Below are 20,816 nucleotides of genomic sequence, written 5' to 3'. Positions count from 1 at the left end.
GGCAGCGTTTCAGATACATTTTTTTCTTTTTCTTTTTTCCTAATTGGAAGAGTAGCATGTTTTAAAAACAGAAAACACAAGGATTGGCCTATATTCGGGCATAGGTCTTTTCAGTAAGTGTGAGGGTGTGCGTGCGTGCGTGCGTGCGTGCGTGCGTGCGTGCGTGGGTGGGTATGGGGGGGGCTTTCATGTGGTTTCCAGAGATTGAACTTAGGCCACCAGGCTTGAACAAGTCAGATTTAGAAACTGTAGGAATCGTTGAAAATGGGGAGGGTGGGGGTGAGGTGGGGGGAGAGGGTGGAGGAGGGGCAGCAGTGGTTTGACCAGATGGGAGGGAGCACAGCGGCCCAGGGACCGTTGCAATGGAAACTTCTGTTTTCAGGGAGATAGCTGGTTAAAGTCAGCAAGGTCTGTGCTTGGGCGGGAGGTATTACTGGCTGAGAGAGCGGCCTGTGCTCACCGTGCTGGGGAGTGGATGGAGCTGTAGCGGTAGCATCGGATCCCATGTAGTTCCTTTCCACCTCAGGATACGGAGCACAAACTGGGTGGCATCCGCAACAGACATTCTTTTCTCATAGTTTTGGGGCTCTGGGGTGCCTTAGGGCTTTATTGCCATGAAAAGACACCATGATGGTGGCAACTCTGTTTGGTTCAGTTTTTTGAGACAGGGTTTCTCTGTGTAACAGCCCTAGCTGCCCTGGAACTCTCTTTGTAGACCAGGCTAGCCTCGAACTCACAGAGATCCACTTGCCTCTGCCTCCCAAGTGCTGGGATTATAGGCAGGCGCCACCACACCCAGCTGACCATGGCAATGCTTATAAACGAAAACATTTCACTGGGGCTGGCTCACAGGTTCAGAACTTCAGTTCACTATTATCATGGCTGGAAGTGTGCCAGCGTGCAGGCCGACTTGGTGCCGGAGTTGGAACTGAGAGTTCTTACCTTGATCCACAGGCAGTAGCAGGAGACTGTGTGCCGCACTGGGCATAGCTTGAGCATATAAGAACTCCATGCTTGCCTCCGCAGTGACACACTTCCTTTAGCAAGAGCACATCTCCAAATAGTGGCACTCCCTGTGGCCAGGCTTCAAGCACATGAACCTATGGGGGGCAGGGCAGACCTAATCAAACCACCAAGGAGGGGTTGGAGGTCCAAGGTCAAGGTGTTGGCAGGTTTGGTGTCTAGTGAAGAAGTTTGTAGGTGAACAGGTGTGTATGTGTGTGTGTGTGTGTGTGTGTGACTGTTGTGCTCACTCATGTTTCTATCATATTGCTGCCAAGGTGATCTTTAGAAAATTAAAGAGTTAACAGGCCCATCTTTCTATGATTCGGATTTTCTGGAAGATTGAAAGTCAAAATCGTTAGCATGATCCTGACCATGAATGATTCTCTAATTTGTTTCCTCCTCATCTTTTTTGCTTGTTGACATTCTTGACCTGGCATCACCAGAACTATTGACTGCTTTTTTGGGCTCCTGTGCATCAGGCATTATTCCAGCTTTAGCACACATGCAAGGACACGAGCCCCACAAGGAATACTGTGAGGCCTAGGCATCGCTGTTCCAGATAATGAAGTGAGGCAGTGACATGCGTGACCATTGCTGCCTGGCTGGCAAATCGCAGAATCTGGGCTGTCTGACAAGAGGCCTGGTCGTCTCCTTTGCTAGCTGCCTGGGAAGTAAGGGGCATTAACTAGTTTTGTGTTATTGTGACGATTACCTGAAATAATCAAAAGGAGGAGGTTTATCTAGGCCCATGCTTCCAGAACCTTCTGTTGACGATCGATCAGCCTTTGTGGTTTGTGGTATGTGTCAAGATGACAGTGGTAGCAAGAGCAAAGTCACTCCACCTTATGGCCAGAGATTTAAAAAAAAAAAAAAGGAGAAGACAGAAGCCTACAGCTCCTTTAAGAGCACAGCCGAAAGACCTGGAGACCTTCTACTAGGCCCCTTTGAACTTTTCCACCTCTTCTCAAATAGCAGGAGGGTGGAGACCAAGCTTTTAACACACAGGCTTCCGGAAACATCTGCTATGTGAGCGACAGCAGTCCAACAGAACTTGAAGTCCTCAACACCTTCGCTCCCCCATGTACGCAGACCCTAGACCACCCTCTTGCTCCAGTTTTGCACGAGGAACACCCACACATTCTTATGGTCTTGCCGCACACATTAGTGGTGTCAGCAATCTATGCCACATCCTCCTAAGACCAAGGGCAAGTTGTTTAAGGTTTGGGATCTTCAACTTCCATATCTGTATACTAACAACCTTGGGTTCACATTGACTGTTGTCAGAGGCTATCCTTGGTGACTAGAATCAACTCCTTCCTTTGGTAACAAAGGCCTGAGCTACCCACAACCACCTCCCGTCTATACACTTCCGGTGAGCCTGAAGGCCCCTGGAGTGCAAGGCCTGAGGTGACCCTCTCAGCATCCCCTGTCACCCTGACTGACCTTTAGCTCATACATGAGCACAGAACCTCAATTCCTGGCCTCCTCCTTTGAACTTCCAGGGAATCAGACTTGCTTTGCTCCACTGGATTTGAACTCGGGAAGGAAAAGGCCTAAGAAGTGCTGCTGGCAGCTGTCTTGTCACCACGAGGGGGATAGCTTGTTGGCGGAGACAACGCAGGCTCTTTCCAAGTCACCTGAAGGATGGATGTTCAGCCCACTGAAGGGAGTCGGTTAATCCTCTAACACGGAACCTCGGTGAGCCAGTGCTGGCACAAGTTTTGTTTTTTTGATGGCGTCCACAAACAACTTGACAATGTGTCACAAATAATAAAATCTTTTCTATATTTTGGTCCTGACTTAGTCATCTTTCCTCAGAAAAGAGAATGATGTCACCATAGTCAGAATCAACAATTTTAAGGAATTCTTGGAATCAGTAGTGATTTAATCCCGTGGCGCTTATGAAGTGCAGTCTTGACTAGTCACACAACGCTGTTTATTTATTTTTATTTTTATTATTTTATTTTATTTTTATTTGTATTAATGCTTCTGGGAACACAATTTCTGTATATTTCATGTAAGGATCTACATTCTGGAAAGGAATCCTGGTGGTGCATCAAATACCAGGTGAATAAGCATAGAGGTAACCTAAGTTCTAGGTTGAAGTGCTCAGTAAATTCCAGCTGGATCGTGTTAATGGCTATCTGCTTCCCAGTCAACTTCCCACCAGCTAAGCCTACTTGAAAGGAAAGGCGGCTTTTTGGGTTTCTATCAATGGCACTGGCAGACATGCAATTGATCAATCTGACCACTAGATGCCGCTGTTGCTTCATGTGAACATTGCCAGATGCCACAGTGCGAGGGCTGCCGTGGGCGCTTCCCTCTGCCCTGCAGGTTACAAGGCTGGCTCCTTTGTTTCTTCCATGCCCACGTGCCCATCTTGTTCATTTACAAACATATGTGAACTTAGTTATTGTGGGGAGAGGGAGGCACTCAGGCGGCCACATCGTGAAGAATGGTTTAAAATAACACTTTCTTTTAAAATTCTGTCACCAGATGCCCCACAAGGTGTCTGTCCCTGGCAAAGCTCAGCAGGACTCCTTTGAAAATGTCATGTAAGGTGGAGTGCCACATGGGGGACAGGGGTAACGGTAGCCCTACTGGGTGCTGAGGTAGCAATGGAGATGGGTAAGTTCTGTGTGTCTTGGTATTCCGGGGACCTCAGAGCAAGAGAAAATGCTGGCAGGTCACTGTTGCAACCACCCCCTTACTGAAAGCAATGCGTTGGCAACGGCACCAGTGGATGGGTGGGGCCGCTGTGGGGGCTCTCTCTACACCGAGGTCCCTACTGGTCTGTGCACTGCTCCAATACAACCTTCCTTCCGTCCCCCTTAATCTGACCTCATCCTAATTGCCAAAATCTGACCGACCGCCTCTGCGGCTCGCGTCTACGGGAGCCTCAGATGGGTCTGACTAATTTTCACAGAATCCAATTCAATACCAGCAAATGTGAGTGCTGCTTAGCATGGGCTTGGGATTCTGTTCACCGATGGTGTTTACAACTCTCAAGTGGTGCCTCGGCAGAACAGTGGCGTGGGCGAAGGGCATCAGGAATAGGTAGCACAAAGGTGCGTATTTCTCATGCCCATGGAGCCCGCTGTGTCTCCGCCTTTTCCCTCCCTCCCTCTTTTCTTTTCTCCTCCCCCCTTCCTTTTTCTCTCACTTCTCATATTCCTTCATTCTCCCCTCACCCCCCTTCACAGCTGGCCTCAAAATCATGGCAATCCTCCTGCCTCAACCTCTTAAATGCTAGGACTACAATGGCGAGGCACCATGCCCGGTCTGATCTTTAGTTTGTTGAGCTCAGTTGTTGTTTGCAGGGAGTGTGGCCTTTGAGAACCCTCCAGTAACAATCCCTAGGAGTTTCTGCTTTAAAGTGGATCAGAAGGCCAGGTACCCTGTTTTTTGTTTGGGGGAGGAGATGTTTGTAAGAAGTCACTTTGGAACATAAAGCCCATCTTCTCTTACAAAGGTGACTCCCCCCCCCCCCCCCAAGTCCTGGTTTGTTTCTATCACTTGCTGTCACAACCGTCAGTCCCACTCTGGCTGCACCAACATGACTTTGCATCCTTAGAAGAACTAGCTATGTTGGCCAGGCCTCCTGGTTCTAAGTGTTGGGAACCTGCTGGAAGCCCAGTGAATAATCAACCCAGAGATTAACACTGGAGGAAACAGGAGGGCTCCAAAGGGGGTGGGTGGGCGTAAGAGAAGGTGACGGAAAGGTAAGCTAAGTGAAGGCGAGGGGATGCTAGATTACCTATTAGCCGCCGTGCGGCTGTGTGGCTTTACTCTGACGCTGCTTATAGTGAGGAAAAGCCCCCACTCCTTAGTTTTGGTCTTTAGCTGCTCATCTGGGTAGACGACAGGACTAGTAACCAATGTTCCCGTTTGCAGAGGTCAGATGTCAGTCCTAGGTGTTATTTAAAATCTCCACATCCTACGGTCTAGTCACATCCCACCTGGGCCCCTGGTTTATCTAAGGAAACTGTGACCCTATTTCCACAGACAAGAAACCAGGCATTATAGGGAGGAAAGGACTGGAATTGCAAGGCTGCATGTGTTAAAAACAGGCGGGTAGATACAACCCTGGAAGACGTATTTGTATCGTGTACTTCATTTGGGCACGCAGATGACTGATAATATATTTCCCGGAGAAGTTTTACTTAGCTGCCAGGGCATGGCACTCTTAGCGTTTGGACCGCTGCTTCCAGTCTCTTTCCTTGGCTTCCCCTTTTCTTCCCACTCATTTAATGTTGGGGGTGCCCTGGAACTGAGCCCCACAGTCCACGTATCAGAATGTGCTCTACTGGAGACCCGTTCCAGGCTCATGTTTTAAATACCGCTTTTATGCCAACTACTCCAAAACGGGTGTTTCTAGCCCACGGTTCCTTCAGAGGTCCAGATTACAGACCAGGTGCCTACAGAGTACCTGCACTGGACAGAGAAGGGCTTTCCACCATGAACTCTTCTTGCCTTCCCAGCCTGCTCCCTTCAGCTGGCTTATCTCTGTGGACGGTAACTAAGAGTAGCAGTTAACAAAGTCAGAAAACACATACGGACCATTTCATGCAGGGACCTGCATGGGTGCTGAGCTTTCTCTGAGGACAATATGAAGAGACTGCTGTTGTCTGGGTAGGTGTTCCCCCAAAGGCTCACTTGCTGAAGGCTTGGTTCTCAAATGCAACAGTCGTTAGACAAAGGGCTTTGGGTATGTGATTGGGTCCCCTGACTTCGTCTGTGAATTAATTAATTAATTAATTAATTAATGGATACATCTGTAATTCAGTGGCATGCTGTGGAGGTGGGGCATGGCTGTAGAAGGTAGATCTTGGAGTCAAGTTTTTGGGGGCATATCCTGTCCCCGGCCTCTTTCTCTCTTCCTCCCTCCCTCCTTTTCTCCTGCCCCTCATCCTTCCTCGTCTCCATGCCACCATTAGCTAGATAGCTCTGCTCCACCATGCCCTTCCAAAGCGACTCCGTGTCTCACTGCACCATACGTTCATTTTTTTTTTATCGGCTGCTTGTTCATAGCAGTCGAACTGTGTGACCGTGGCTGGAAACCATGGTCACCTCTAAGACTGTAATCGCAAGCATCCCTTCTTAATGTCAAGGGTTCTGCCACATGGGGCACACACAACCAAGCAAACGGCAAACAAACAAGCGAGCAAACAAAACCTGACAGAAACAGACGATGAAGGATTTCCAGCAAGAGGTGGAGTTATCGGACGCACTCTAAAAGGTTTGCTCTGGCTGCTTCGTGGAGAGCGGACGTGAGGCGCTATCGGGACCTAAACCAGTGAGGCCAGGTAGCGGGGGAGGATGCGGTAACCGAAGCGTGAGCTTGAGGTGACTCGGGAAGACGTGGAAGCGATGGAGACAGCGAGAAGCGGCCACATTCTCCATGTTCATAGGATTTCTTGGCAGGACGCAGAACGTGAAAACAACAGAACAGGCGGAGACGCCACGGGAAGCTCTAGTCTGAGCAGCTAGAAGGGCAGAGTCACGGCTACTGAGAGCTGGGTTTGAATGTCTATTAGGTATTGAATGAACTATTTGGATGAGAAACTGAATACTCTATTTAGTTCCGGAGAGAGGTCTGCTCTGGACATACAAATTGTGGAACCGTTGGCCAATAGATTCTACGTAGAACCTAGAGACTGGAAAAGGACACGGGGGGGGGGGCGCGGGGGGGGGGTGGAGAAAGGGAGAGTTTCCTGTAGACTGGAACATTGGCCCCTAACTAGCCTCTGGGCTATTTGGCACCATCTGGAAACCTTCTGGGCAGAGTTGCTACTGCCCTCTAGTGGATAGAGGCCAGAGGTGCCGTCAGGTGCTCTACAATGCACAGGACAGCTAGCTGGCTGCGAGGGGGGCGAGGGGGGAAGGATTGTCTAGCTCAAAATATCAATAGTGTCAAAGGTTGAGAAAGCCTTATGTAGACAGAACGGAAAAGGTCAAACGCTGAGCTCAGGACTCAGAAGCAGTTCATAGGTGATGTGGGTGAGGAGGAGGAGTAGTCAGCAAAGGGGGCTGGAGGCATGGGAGAAGAGCCCAAAGGTGCGGATCCTGGAAGGCAAGTGAGGAAAGTAAGTTGGCCCGGGGTGTGCCGGGTGTTGTGTATTTGATAAGAACTGAGAACTGGTCTTCGTGTTCAGCCCAGTAGGCACCAGTGGTGATTTTGATAACAGCTGCCTGGGTGTGCATGGTGGCTGGGTTCACAATAGAATGGAAGAAAAGAGCCTGGGGCAGGCAGAGATAGAGAGCCTTTAGAAAGGCTTTGCTGTGGAGAGGAGCAAAGAAATGGGCCAGGGTCCATGTGTCTAGCCAAGGGTAACTATCTCAGAACAGCCAGGGCCTTCAAGAGTGGCCAGACCACAGCGACGGCCCCAGATTCAGCCTGAAGTAATTCAGAACGCAGGGCAGACAAAGGCGAATGTCTAGGGATCAGTAATTTGGGAAATTGGCTTCACAGGCCAGGAGCAGATCTGATGGATTGGGTCAAACTAGACCAAACAGATACAGATAGAGAATATTGTTGTTTTGAAAAAACTAAACAAAACAAAGCACGTTATCATTTCACATAAAGGACTGGAGCTGGCTGTTTGACTCTTCCCCGCACATCCGCTGCCCGTCCCATCCCCTTTAATTTGCAGAGATAGCCCCCTCTGCTTTGACTCTTTGGAGGATACAGGTGTTTTAGGGTAATGGATGGATGAACCAGCAGTTCTTAACCTGTGGGTCTTGACCTCTTTGGGGGTGTTAAATGACCCTTTCATAGAGGTCACCTAAGACTATTGGAAAATACAGATATTTACATTATGGTTTGTAATAGTAGCCACATAATTTTAAGGTTGGGGGTCACCACAACATGAGGAACTGTATTAAAGGGTCTCAGCATTAGGAAGGTTTGAGAACCACTGGTCTAAACTATTGCTGTAGCCACTTACCTGACTCCAATTTGCTTTCCTTCAAGTCCCTTCTCAATTCCAGAGAGAGTGCGTTCTCAATGCTAACTCAAAACACATCATTTCCTTGGTTAAAAGCCATTTATACATTTCCTTTTCTCTCAGGCACAACAAAGGCTCCTCTGTGTGGCGCATGTTGCTGCTCTATCTTGGTTTAATTTCCGGCCTGTCTTCTAGCCCCATTGCTTGTTTGTTCCCCTCACCTTTGCTGGAAAGCCCACATCCACTGGTCTAGGACCCGCCCTTGGGTTTCAGACATCTGTACTTGGGCTCAACTCATTTGCCCTCCTGTAACACCCCAGCTACGTCTCTGCATTTGGTCAACCGTTGTTGAGTTTCAAAGCACTTTTCCTTCAGGAAGCTGTATAGACTAAGATTACATTTGCTTGCAAGTAACAAAGAGCATTAACAGTGGATTTGTTTCTGCTCTTGAGTTGGAGTAGGATGAAGGGAGGGTTGTTTTAAGATTCATATGAGATGCTTCTAGAATCTGCTCTTGAAAGCTGTCATTTCTCGGGGGACTGGAGAATACCAGCTTGATTTTTCTTAGATTTTTTTGGGGGTTGTGATGGTATTGTTGCCTGGTATGTGCCTTCAACTCTAGAGAATTAAATAACCATGTATCCCTGCTTTAATTTGTTTCACATTTTTATCTTGAACGTTGTTTTAGATTAATTAGTTAAATTAATTTATTCAATGACTGAGTCATGTGCTATCTCACTGTGACTTACTGTATAGAAAGAGTTATTCACCAGTTGCTGGAAGTAGACAATAACATAGCAATTAGCCCTTTGTAATCTCTCATGATCTTGAGGTGATTTACTGACAGGGTTAATTCTTATTTGTTCATCTACTTAATTATTTGTTTAGAAATAATTACTAAGTACCTGTCACTTGCCAGTCAGAGGGCTTGGCACTCAGGACGCTGGGAAACGACGTCTCTTGTTCTGAATGCGTTGTAGACTAGTGTCAGGGCACGGAAGGAAAGTGACAGAGTGGAGCACGCCTAGTTCTTAGATCAAGTGTGCTTGAAATGTCACGAGCATCTAGAAGGAGGGACAGATGACTGACACTTAGTCAGGGAGGAATCTCAAGAGAAAGCAATGTCTGAAATGAGTGATGACAGCCAGGAGGGGGCTAAAGTGGGGAGACCCAGGGTGAGCTTGCTGGCAGTAGGACCCCCCTAGAATTGCCAGTAACCCTAGTCTACATCACTGCAAGTAAATGCACAATTAAAGTAAGTCCTGTAGGCTTGTAGACAAGCACCACTTTATTACGAGTGTCCTACGCTCTATCTGCTGCATGTCAAGTCACTCCCCAGAATACAACATGTCTCCCCTATGCTCTGCATCCCAGCACACTTCTCAAACATAAGTTAGTGATGTTCATTGGCTCCTCCAAAGTCAGCGATGAGGAGGGATGACAAGGAGTTGAAAGACAAGCCCAGGGTCAGGAGAGATGAGGGATGGGGGGGGGCGGGGGGAATGGGATCACTGCACATATTACATGGTGCCATGTGACATGCCCCTTCTGTCTTATGCTTCGGAAGAACTCTGTCTTGGGTGGCACTGGACAGGAGAAGGACTTATCTATCAGTCAGGAAATTATGACAACAATCCAAGTGGACCTTTGATAAGGGCTGTTGAAATGATAGCTAAGGAATAGCCAAATAGATGCCAAAGATATGACTGTTGAGCGTGTCTAGAAGAGTGCCTTTGGGTGGTATCAGGCCCTCAGCCTTGAGCTTTGGATGAAATTGTGCCACAGGGTTTCATGGCTGTAGAGCTTGCAGGTGGTAGACCATGGAACTTGGACTCTGTAATTTTGCTAGCCTATTCTCTTACCTCCTTTCCTTTCCTTTCTTCCTTCCTTTCTGTTTTTCTTTTTTGAGACAGGGTTTCTCTGTGTAGCCTTGGCTGCCCTGTGCCTTGGACCAGGCTGGCTTTGAACTCACAGTGATTTGCCCGCCTCTGCCTCCCAGAGTGCTGGGATTACATGCGTGCGCCATCATGCCCAGCTTCCTGTCTCCTTTCTCTCTGGTGAACCCTGACTGATACAGTTATAGTGGAAAAGGGGGCATATTGAAAAAGTGGTATTTATTTTGCTGTGTCATTTTCTTCTGATTATAAGATAAATATGCACTCATAAACTTTGAAAAGTATTAAAAAAATATAGGACCAGGGGAAATGGTTTCATGGATAAAGTGTTTCTTACACAAGCATGAGATCTGGGGTTATAATCCTCACAGACCACGTGAAAGTGTAGGTGTGGCTGGGCGTGGTGGCACATGGCTTTAATCCCAGCACTCAGGAGGCAGAGGCAAGTGGATTGCTGAAGGCCAGCCTGGTCTACAAAGTAAGTCCAGGACAGCCAAGGCTATACAGAGAAACTCTGTCTTGAAAAACCAAAAACACAAAAACAAAAACAAAACAAAAACACAAAGAAAGTGTAAATGTGGTGGTGCACACCTGTAACCTCAACCTGGCAAAGACAGGTTGACCCCAGAGCTTGGCGGTCAGATAGTCTAACCAATCAGTGGGTTCCAGGCTGGGTGAGAGACACTGCCTAAAAGAATAAGGAGAAGAGTAATGGAGTGGGACCTTGGCCTCTGGTGTCCACGTGCACACATGGGTACTCACACCTGCACCCCCACACAGCGACGCACGCACAGATGCAGTCTAGATGTCTTAGCGGTTAGAAATAAGGCCTGCCACATTGCATACTAGTTTTCCATGCCAAGGCATATATTACTTACATGACTATAGTAGAGACTCATAGATAATCAGGATCCAATTTTATGTACGGCTTTCTGGTGCTGCTCTTTAAATGTCAGCACCATGTGTGTACCACGAACCCTGTCTTGATCATGATAAGTGTACAGCTCCTCGGCAGTGAGTGCACTCACATTATGCTTCTTTGCTGCTTAAAACTGGGGTGAGGCTAGAAAGACCTGGAGGTGACAGGAACCCCACAAGACGACTGACAGAGACAATTAACCAGGGCCCAGAAGGGCTTGCAGAGAACGAAGCACCAACCAAGGACCATGCATGAGCTGGACCTAGGTCTGCTACACAGATGTCGCCAATGGGCAGCTCAGGCTTCACGTGAGTCCCCTAGTAAGGGGAGCAGGGGCTGTCTCTGACATGGACTTGGTTACCTGCTTTTTGATCACTGTCCCCTGGCGGGGCTGCCTCTCCAGGCCACAGGGAAGAGGATGAGCTCAGTCCTGATGCCACTTGATGAGCTGGGGGGGGTGGGTGGGTAGAGGGGAGCGTCTCTTTTCTGAGGGATAGGGGAAAAGGGATGGGGGAAGAGGAAGGAAAGGTGGACCAGGAGGAGGGGAAGAGAGAGGTACCATTGGGATGTAAAGTGAGTAAGTAAATAAATAAATAAAATTTAAAACCTTTTAATCTTAAGTTTGAGTATGTATGTCTTGCCTGTATGTGTGTGTGTGTGCGCCTTGGATTCCCTGGAACTGAAATTAGGGACAATCATGATTTGCCACTTGGGTGCTAGGAATTTGGAAGCCTGGTGTTCTGAAAGAACTGGTAAGTGTTCTTAACCACAGCGCCATCTCTCCAGGCCAGGCCTGGCTACCTTTTGAAGTGTTTCTTCCTGTGGCTATTGGCCCTCTTCTAATTCAAGGAGATTCTCTTTTGGGATATCTTGATCACTTTTCTTTCTTTCTTTTTCCTTTTTTGTTTTTTTGTTTTTTGGTATTTGTTTTTCAAGACAGAGTCTCTCTATGCAGCCTTGACCATCCTGGACTCGCTTTGTAGACCAGGCTGACCTCGGACTCACAGCAATCTGCCTGCCTCTGCCTCCAGAGTGCTGGGATTAAAGGCGTGCGCCACCACACCCGGCTTGATTACTTTTCTTGTTCCTTTTGTTGCACGTGTAAAAGTGGAGGGTTAGTGTCCTAACACACATATCACATCTCGAGTCTGTTCTCAGGGATGTACAGAAACGAGTTCTTGTGATTTTTTTTTCTACTTTTTAACGCTTCGTGGTTGTTTGGAATTTCAGGGCCTACTTTGGTAAGCTGGAAGCTTTATCATGGAGAGAAGGCGCCAGGTTCTCTGAATGCGACCGAAGACTGTCCGCAGAGCTTCGGGTAATCTGCTTGAAGAAGTTGATCCCTACGTGGCATGAGTGAACGCCCACAAGCAACACCTCCCCGCTCGCTTTCCAGATCACCCGGGGAGAAAGAGATACCACCTCTCAACGAAGAGCTCTTCCTACGTCTGATGACACGGGCTTCCTGGCATCTGGATTTCAACGGACGGCTCGCTCTCTGCCTGGCAGCCGAGAAACTGGGAAGGGGGTGGGAGCATCAACTGTGAGGTAGTGTTTCTCAACGGCACTGAAGAGAACCTGTCATCACTCAGCAAACAGGCAGCCGCTCAACGGGGTGTGATGATGCAGGCGCCATGGGACACATGTGAGGGTGTGAGTGTGGTCCAGAGCAGGCGGTTTATGAGGCTGTCTCAGTGCCTAGCTGAACTGTTGTAGGAGAGTGTTCATGGTCTAAGTGGGACAGTCTCTTCCCGGGAGTCTGATGGACTAGCTCCCTTCTCTTCCCTCCCATCCCCTCTCCTCGTCTCCCCTTTCTCCCCCCTTTCTTTCTCTAGCCTTCCCTCATCTTCCTGAGTCCAGCTGGTTTCAAACTCATATTATTTTTGCCCCTGCCCTGCCCTCTCCGAATGAGGAAACTGTGGGAAGGGACTGCTACACCAACTCTAATTTTCAATGAACTCTTTTGTTTGATCTTCTAGTTTTCAGTGTTGGCGTGTTGTTAGAAAAGCTAACCAAATGTTAGCCGTGTACACTGGCTGACTACATCATCAATAATAAAAACAGATACTAAGAGCTACATGCTTTATAGTTGATTATTAAAGCAACGTGCGCACCAGAGGGGTAAGTGGCGGTGATGTGTAGGCAAGGAGGATTTCTTTTTTTTTTTCTTTTTTTTTTTCACAGTCCACGGAGGCTTTTTATTTATGTGTTACATCTCTAGAAAAAGAATCCCAGGATTTTCCCTCCTGTGTGTTTTCGTCTTGCTTCTTCATGGTCCATGATGCCGGCTGAGGTTGTCAGTACAATGAAGCCAAACTGACGGGACGGGAGCAGATTGTTCTGCCATTTTTCTAGGTTCTTAAGTTGCACATCAAATCTAGGGCTGATCACGCCACACTTGTTCAGCCTGCCTGTGAGGTTCACAACAATTTTCCCAGCTCTGTGGTCATCAATAATCTCAAATTCACCGATGTAGCCATGCTTCATCATCACAGTCAGGAAGCGGACGATGACTTTGGAGCACGGCCTGATGAGCACCTGGCGTTTGCCTCTCTTCTCGGCGTTATTGATGCTCTTGAGAGCATCTGCCAGGACGTTCATGCGCACCATGGTGACGGTGCGGAAAGATGGCGGAAAGAGCGCAAGGAGGATTTCTTAAAGTAAGGATTCCATTGGATGAATATGCGACAGGCATTATGGTGGCCTTTTATTTCTCCTCCCTGTCAGGTCGTCCTTCAAGGTCTGAATGAGGTCTCAGCTCTTTCCTAGACCTACACAGTCCTGCCTTGGCCTCTATGACTCCTCTGTTGCCAGGGTCATACAACTACCAGTGGCCGAGGGCCCTGAATGCAGCACACGCTGGACTCAGGCAAGGAACGCAACCCTTATGTTTGTGCCCTAGTCCGTGGTAGAAGCTCCATAAATTAGGATTAGCTTATAACTTAAAGTAGAGAAAAAGAAAATCATGGTTTTAAAGTAGAGAAAAAAATAATAAAGTAGAGAAAAAGAAAATCATATTTTTGTTGTTAATTTTTCAAGTTAACTTGCTTATTGGGCGGGGAGCAGATGGTGACAGCTAGAGTGGGATCCGATGTCCCTTGGCTAACTAGGGGCAGCCACCAGCAATGTCCAGATGCTTACTCCCAGATCTTTTTTATGTACATGTGAACACAGAGGTGGAGATTAAAAAACAGAAACACAAAAACAAAAACAAAAAATTGTAAGCTCAGTCTGTGACTCCAATCCTTTCTCAACCCCTCCACAAACCACAGACGTGTTTGTGCTAACTTGTGGAGCCAGACCGTTGCCACTTAACCGGCCACTCTATGTTGGATTTTATTTCTTTCCTTCTCCACGACTACAAATAACACTGTGTGGAATAAATCTGTATACCCACCCTGGGTACCTTTTCCCTCAGTCACATTGACAGTCACTCTTAAATAGTCCTTGGATAAATATCCTCATACACATTTATGTCTTTTCCAGTTATTTTCTTAGTACAATATCTTAGAAATAACCTCATTGGTGGCTCATGGGTCTAGTGGAATGTACTTTGGATACTAATTGGCAAGTTACCTTTTAGAAAGGTTGTACAAATTTGTGCAGCTGTTGCCAGTGTGGGGTGTATTTCCTTTTTCCTCTTTCTTGGTCGTCTGGGGTTTGCAAGTTCTTTGTAACTAGCTGAATACATTCTGTGGACTGGTGTCTAGCCACACGCACCAACGCTCACAGGGGCCGCACGTCATACCTGAGTGGCCAACTTAGAAACGGTCTTGCCCTATACGTGTGTGCTTGCCTGTGATATTGATTGGCACAGCTTTTGTCAACTTGACACCTACACGCCTGGGACGAGGGAGATCTCGAGGAGTTGCCTCCGTCAGATTGGGCCATGGTGAAGATGGTGTCTCTAGGGATGTTTTCTTAGCTGCTAATTAATGTAGGAGGACCCAGCCCACTGTGGCAGTACCACCCCTGGGCAGGTGGGCCTGGGCTGTATAAGGAAGGTACTGAGAATAATGCAGGAGGAGCAGTCTGATGAGCTGGTGAGCAGTGTTCCTCTGTGGTCTCTGCTTTAGCGTGACCTCCCTCAGGTCAAACAAACACTTTCCTCCCAAGTTGGTTTGGGTCTGTGTTTTATTTACAGCAACAAAACCCAAACCAGGACAAGTATCTTCCTTTAATGCCATTTGATAAAAAGGAGCTAGGATGTGTGTGGTGAGGCCCTGCAAACTGATTTAAGGACTGCGTGCCACAAATAAACCAGAAAAACAAACCAGCCTCTTTGTAAGGTAGCCTTGCCATATGCGGCCTCATGGTGCCATCCGGTTGTTCTAGGAATGTCACTAGCGGGGTAAACAAATTGTTGGCATTTAGAGCCATACCAAAGGCCCCTTGAATGCATTCAGGGCAGGAGATGGATTGATGAAGTCCAAATATGGCTTTTGGTCCAGCAAACTCTGTTTGGATACTAAGTACTAGAAATATGTAGACAAACTGGAGAGAGTTCAGAGAAAAGCTATAAAAATGATGAAGAGAACGGAGGGACTGATTTATGAGGGGGAGATTAAAGTAAGCAAAACCCAGAGCCGGGACCGGAAATGACTTCAGGGAAACACGAGAACAGACAGCAAATATTTGAAAGGTGTAAACCACCAAAAACAAGCATCGGCCTTGAAATGAAATGGTAGGCTTGGATGTAGAATTCACTCAGGAGCATCTGAAGAGAGGCTAGGAGTTCTGTGACTGGAAACACTTAGCATCAGACAGCACTTAGGTCCCTTCCCTCCCCACCCCACAACCCTCCCCCAGAAGATGATTCCAGACCCAGAAACAAGAAAATAGACTCACAGGTTAGGTCATGCCAAACACTGGAGCCCTTCCACATGGTTGCCTCCTGGCGACCATATAAACAGATTGTCCAGGGCCCAGAGGTAGAGTAGGTACGGCTTGGTCTCTTTTTTCATTTCCTGACTTTAATCCTTCTTCAGTTTAGCAATTGTAATCACGTAGGAGCATGTGATTTCTCAATCCCGTCCCCTACACTGCATCTCAGTGACTCAGATGGCATGCTGCTGCCATTGTTCACGCAGACAATGGAGGTATTCCCCACGCCCTCTTGTGCCTTGTCAAACTAGGGAAAGAGGACAGAGGAAAGACGCAGTTAGGCATGGAGCGCCATCTTCTCCACGTCAGGGACACCCCTCTTGGTGAGAAGGCATCATTTTACGTCAGAGCTCACCCCCATACTAGAATGTAGGGGTTTCATTTCCTCAAATTTTTCTCAAGGTAGCAGGTCCCAGGAGGGATGGAAAGGCCCTGGGTCCCAAACAATAGTTGGATCCCCCATAAAGTGGATGCATGAGAGAGCCAGAGCCAGAGCCAGCTTCTGAAATGCTCACGTCAGCATGGGCCCCTGCTTTAGTCTTAGGCAGGAGAGTCAGTCTCTGCTTGCTGTGTGAGCCTGCCAAATCATTCTGCTTCTCTACGTTTTGGGTTTTCCCACCAGTGAACGTGCAGGTAAGAACAGAGCTTGGTTTATGAAAATCGCTGGAGGGGTAACAAATAACACGGACAGGGCCTTAGCTGGCCGTGTGTGAAGTGAGCACTCAGCAACCATGAACCAGGAAAGCCACTCCTTTTTTTCTTGTACATGTGGGTGCTTGAATAACTCCAGACGCAAAATCCCTTGGGGCCTCCTATGCCCATCTGTGGGAAAAAGACATCGCCTTTAGCTCTGCATGTGTTTCTTAGGCAATCATAGCTGCGGAGTCCTAGGGGACCAACGAACTCTGTGAGAAACTACATTTTGAGTTTTCAAAACATCAACGTTTTGTTTATCGTATTATTCACTATCAAATGCCAAATATACCAGATTCTTCAATATTTTTCAAACAGCTAGGATATGGGGGCGGGGCGCGGAATGTAGCTTAGCGATGGAGTGCTGATCTGCAAAAGCAAGTCCTGGGTTGATCCTTAGCACGGAATAAAACCAACAACAAATACCCCCTTCCTTGACGTAATCTCGGCTGGGATCACCTTTAATAAGCAATTGACTTCTGTGTCCGTAGCTGTGTTGACACTGTGTGATCACAGAAAGTGCCTGCTTTCAACTTTGCCCTAAGCTGAGTTGTGTATTTCTCAACTAGAAAGACTGAGACACGGAAAACAGCATGGCGGGGAGGGCTGCGGGGAGACAGGAAGGCATGGCCATAGGGGAGTCTCCGGAAGACCTAGAAATAGGAACCAGCTTCAGCTAGTCAGTGCTGTGAGCCAGGTTAAGTTGACCTCAAAGTCCACCTCACCTGTGACCGGCAGTGATCTTCACAGAAGTGGGAATAAGTGAAATGTCCTGTCCTGTGTACCTACAGACATGGACTTGCCCACTCTAAACAGCGACATCCCTTCTCTGAGAGAACACAGGGGTGGGGTGGGATGGAGTGGGGTGGGGTGGGGTGGGGGGAAAAACGTAGATCCTTAATATCAAAGACTTTAGCCACTCAAGAAACTGGGCACAAGTTGGGGCAGTAGCGGTACTCTGGATGTACATGGCCAGTGTCATGGTGACACCACTCTAGTCTGTCACCAAGGATCAAAGATGTAAAGAAGACAACTTTTATTAAAAACAAAAACAAAAACATGCACAATCAACAGGGTTAAGCACTGACCTGGGAATAGGAGTGTTGGGATGGGGCACACGTAGAAAGTGATACCCCATACCCATCCACCCACCCCCACCCAGCATAATGCTGACTCTGGGTCTCAGGCTGTGGAGACTTGAGGTAACTGGGTCATGAGGTTCCTGCTGTCCTGGCTGTCCAGTGTGAGTAGTTTTAATTCCATGGGCTTACTCATATCTTACTTATATCTTGTCCAACACCCCAGAGCAGAACCCACAGGAGATGTGCTCGCCCACTCTGGTCCCACATGTCTGCAGGGCCCTAACATTTCCCTTCTCCTATTGGACGGAGGGTAGAGAAGACAAAGTCCTGGCTGGCTGAAACAGGGGGCCAGAGAGTGACAGCAGATTTTGGAGGGAGATTAATGGACTAACCTAATTGAGTTTGAAGATTCTCATGGCAAAGTAGAGACAGTTGCGAGGGCGAAGGAAAAGTCTCCTGCCCTGGGTATATATAATAAGGAAGAAAGGGCCAGGCACGTCACCTCCGGCGCATGCCTGTGATGATATGGAGGGCTGACCCTCCACAGTTTGGAGCCTTGGTTTGCTCGTTGAAAAATTCCTCAGGAGATTGGAGTCTCTAAGAAAGGGTACTTCTGTCAGTTTCAGATGGTTTGAGAATAGATTGAGGTGATGGGGGTGATTTCTAACTTGTTTAAAGGCCTCTCTGAGCCCATCACTGTAACCTCGGAAACCCAGCTTCGACAGGAAGCCGTCTTGTGATGCATCCCTCATAGCGAGCATGCCTTTAGTTTGAAGATCAGCTCAGCCTTTCCAGGCTCTCTGCGTTGACACTTCCACGATAAAGTAGCAACAGAAGGATGCGGGCATCCTTTTCCTCCCCTAGCCGTGTGGCGTTCACAGTGTGCTGTGGTTTGGAAGTGACGTGCCCCTCGACCCCGAGGAGTCGTGTGTTGGAGGCTTGGTGTCCAGTGTGGGATGGGAGAAGTCAATGTCTGGGTCACTGGGGGTGAGCTCTTAGAACGGAGTCAGGAAGTACTTGTGGGGTGCTAAAAGTTCTCATGAGAGCAACCTCTCTTTGGCTTCCTGTCTTGTGATATGATTCCTCTTGCATTCACATGCCCTCCTATGGCTCCTCTTGTGGTGTCAGACCCAGGACACTATGTCCTGACGTTAAGGCTGAACCAATGATATCAATCAATTTTGGACATTCAGTCTCTAAAGCTGCAAGCCAGCCAGTTTTTTCTTTCTAGAGTTACCTAGCTCCAAGCTTCTTGCCATAGTAACAAAATCAAGCAATTGTCCAACATGCAATGCATATAATGGAATTTCAGCCACGTAAGATATTTTTAGAAAGGAGACAACGATGACCTGGAGAAGTAGCAAGAAGAAAGAGAAGTAGGCTAAAGAGTTCATCTTTAGGGTCTGGTGAGATGGCACAGTGGTTAAAAGGACTTGCTGCTCTCCCGGAGGACCCTGATTCGATCCCCAGCATTCACATGGCCCGCAATTGTCTAAGTCTAGTTCCAGGGGGTCTGATGCTCTCTTCTGGCTTTGGTAGGCACCAGGCACACACATGGTGCACAGACATACATGCAGACAAAACACTCATGCACATAAAATTGAGAGGGGGGAGGGGGAGAGGGAGACAGAGACAAAGACAGAGAGACAGAGAAAGGGACACACAGAGAGACAGAGAGAGCAACACACAGAGAGACAGAGAGAGACAGGGAGACAGAGAGACAAAGAGAGAGACAGAGAGAGGCTTGGGGAAATCCTATGTGATTTGAGAAAAATGAAAATGTTTTCATGGTAAAGTCCATCCGCAATGCAAACCTCCAGGCATTCCTGGCACCTTTGCCAGGAGGCCCACCTTGGAAGAGAACAATTCTCCATCACCTCTTTCACCTTATTAAATTAAATGCATGATAGGGAGGAAATGAGGCCAAGAGGACGGGGGAATTTTGCATCAACAGTAATACCAGCCTTGGCCCAGAAAAATGTCACAGGAACTGAGGTCAGGGCCAGAGAATACAGCTGGATTTTCTGTGACTTGAGTTTTTCTATAGGTGACATTGGAGGGGCTAAGAAGCCCCAGGTGACGATCTTAGTGGCTTGCTGGCATCTTATGTGAGCAAACACATTTCAGGGTGACCCAGAGTGAGACAGCGTCTAGGAAGTGTTCTATAATTGTTCTATAATCCTAAAATGGCTTTAAAGAATGGGAATGCAACGGATTCTGGTTAATTTTAAAACTACTGATCGGAGTGGATGGTGCTGATATGCACTTGTGGTCCCAGTCCTAGGGTGATTGTGACAGGAGCTTTTGAGAGTTCAGGGCTAACCTAGTTTACATGGTGAATCCCAGGCCAGCCTAGAACTCAAACGAACAACAATAGCAACCACCCACAACCAACCAAAAACCAAACCACCACCAGGTGATCACTCTATTTAGTTGTATCCACTCTTCCTGTTTTAGAGTTAATACTAGGCCCAAAATCACTTCGCAAGTATGGAAACTAGGAAGTTTTTGTTTGTTTGTTTGTTTGTTTGTTTTGACGTGGAGAGGGACAGATTACTGTTGGCCTGGCTCCTGAGGGGACCGCTGAGGGCTGATAGCATCCACCTGATGCAAGGCAGGTACTCAGTAAATATATGACAAATGAGTTGTTAAGGGAACAAAGGAGCAAAGGCCTTAGCTGGTACTTAAATAGTTTTGATAGTGTGCCTTAGGGTATGCTTAGATGCAGATGGTCTCTGTTGTCCATGCACAGATGCTCTATGCTCGGACACCTAAGAGCATTATCTACCACTTTTATCATCTCTGAAGACAAGTGGCCAGGCCTTTTGAGTCTTAGGAATTTTGCTATTATACATGGGGAGATGCAAATAAGGATTTTGTGCTCTAAATTACTAGGATATTAAGCAACTCCTAGCGCCCGAGGTTCTGGCTTGTGTTGTTTCGCACCTGCGGTGGGGTGCCTGAGTGATGCAATGACTCTTCTGGTACCAAACAAGCAGCATTCCTTGTTTACTGTCACGTAACGCAGGGGGCTGCTTTTGCTGGAGAATAATGACTTGGACACAAGAGCCAAAGCTGGTCTGGAGAATAAACGTGAACTCAAGGAGGCTAGCAGAACCCAGATGTGTTGTGTTCATCGGGCCATTGAAAATATAGATCACCCATTTATTTATCCACTTACAAATCATGCTGTAAGCACGCACATGTGCCAGCCACTGGTGGGATGCTTTAAATAGAGTTCTGACTGAAAGACAGACACCCCCCCCCCCCACCAAAGACCAAGTGTTTGCTGTATGGATTGGACCAAATCGCTAAGCCTCTCCACGCACAAGGTAGGTGAGCCGACACCCGTCACCTCCCAGCACAGCAGTAGGATTAATTGGCATTTATA

At 47.7% G+C, this 20,816-nt stretch overlaps 1 protein-coding gene across 1 annotated transcript; it reads right to left on the bottom strand.

Annotated features, from left to right (window-relative positions):
- Positions 1–12,949: 12,949 nt before the first annotated feature.
- On the bottom strand, positions 12,950–13,403 carry LOC311585067 (small ribosomal subunit protein uS8-like). Its single transcript, XM_084759828.1, has one exon. It carries the CDS (start codon positions 13,374–13,376, stop codon positions 12,984–12,986), a length of 393 nt encoding a protein of 130 aa, XP_084615954.1. The 5' UTR covers positions 13,377–13,403; the 3' UTR covers positions 12,950–12,983.
- Positions 13,404–20,816: the final 7,413 nt, after the last annotated feature.

The sequence above is a fragment of the Acomys minous genome (genome assembly GCF_964271855.1).
Source record: "Acomys minous genome assembly, chromosome: 15".
In the NCBI taxonomy this organism is placed as follows: Eukaryota; Metazoa; Chordata; class Mammalia; order Rodentia; family Muridae; genus Acomys; species Acomys minous.
Note: the sequence above shows the minus strand (reverse complement) of the source record. Positions and strands in the feature narration are given on the sequence as shown.

Excerpts from the sequence above, each read along its gene's own strand:
- LOC311585067 (XM_084759828.1), bottom strand. The coding sequence starts at position 13,376 with ATGGTGCGCATGAACGTCCTGGCAGATGCTCTCAAGAGCATCAATAAC.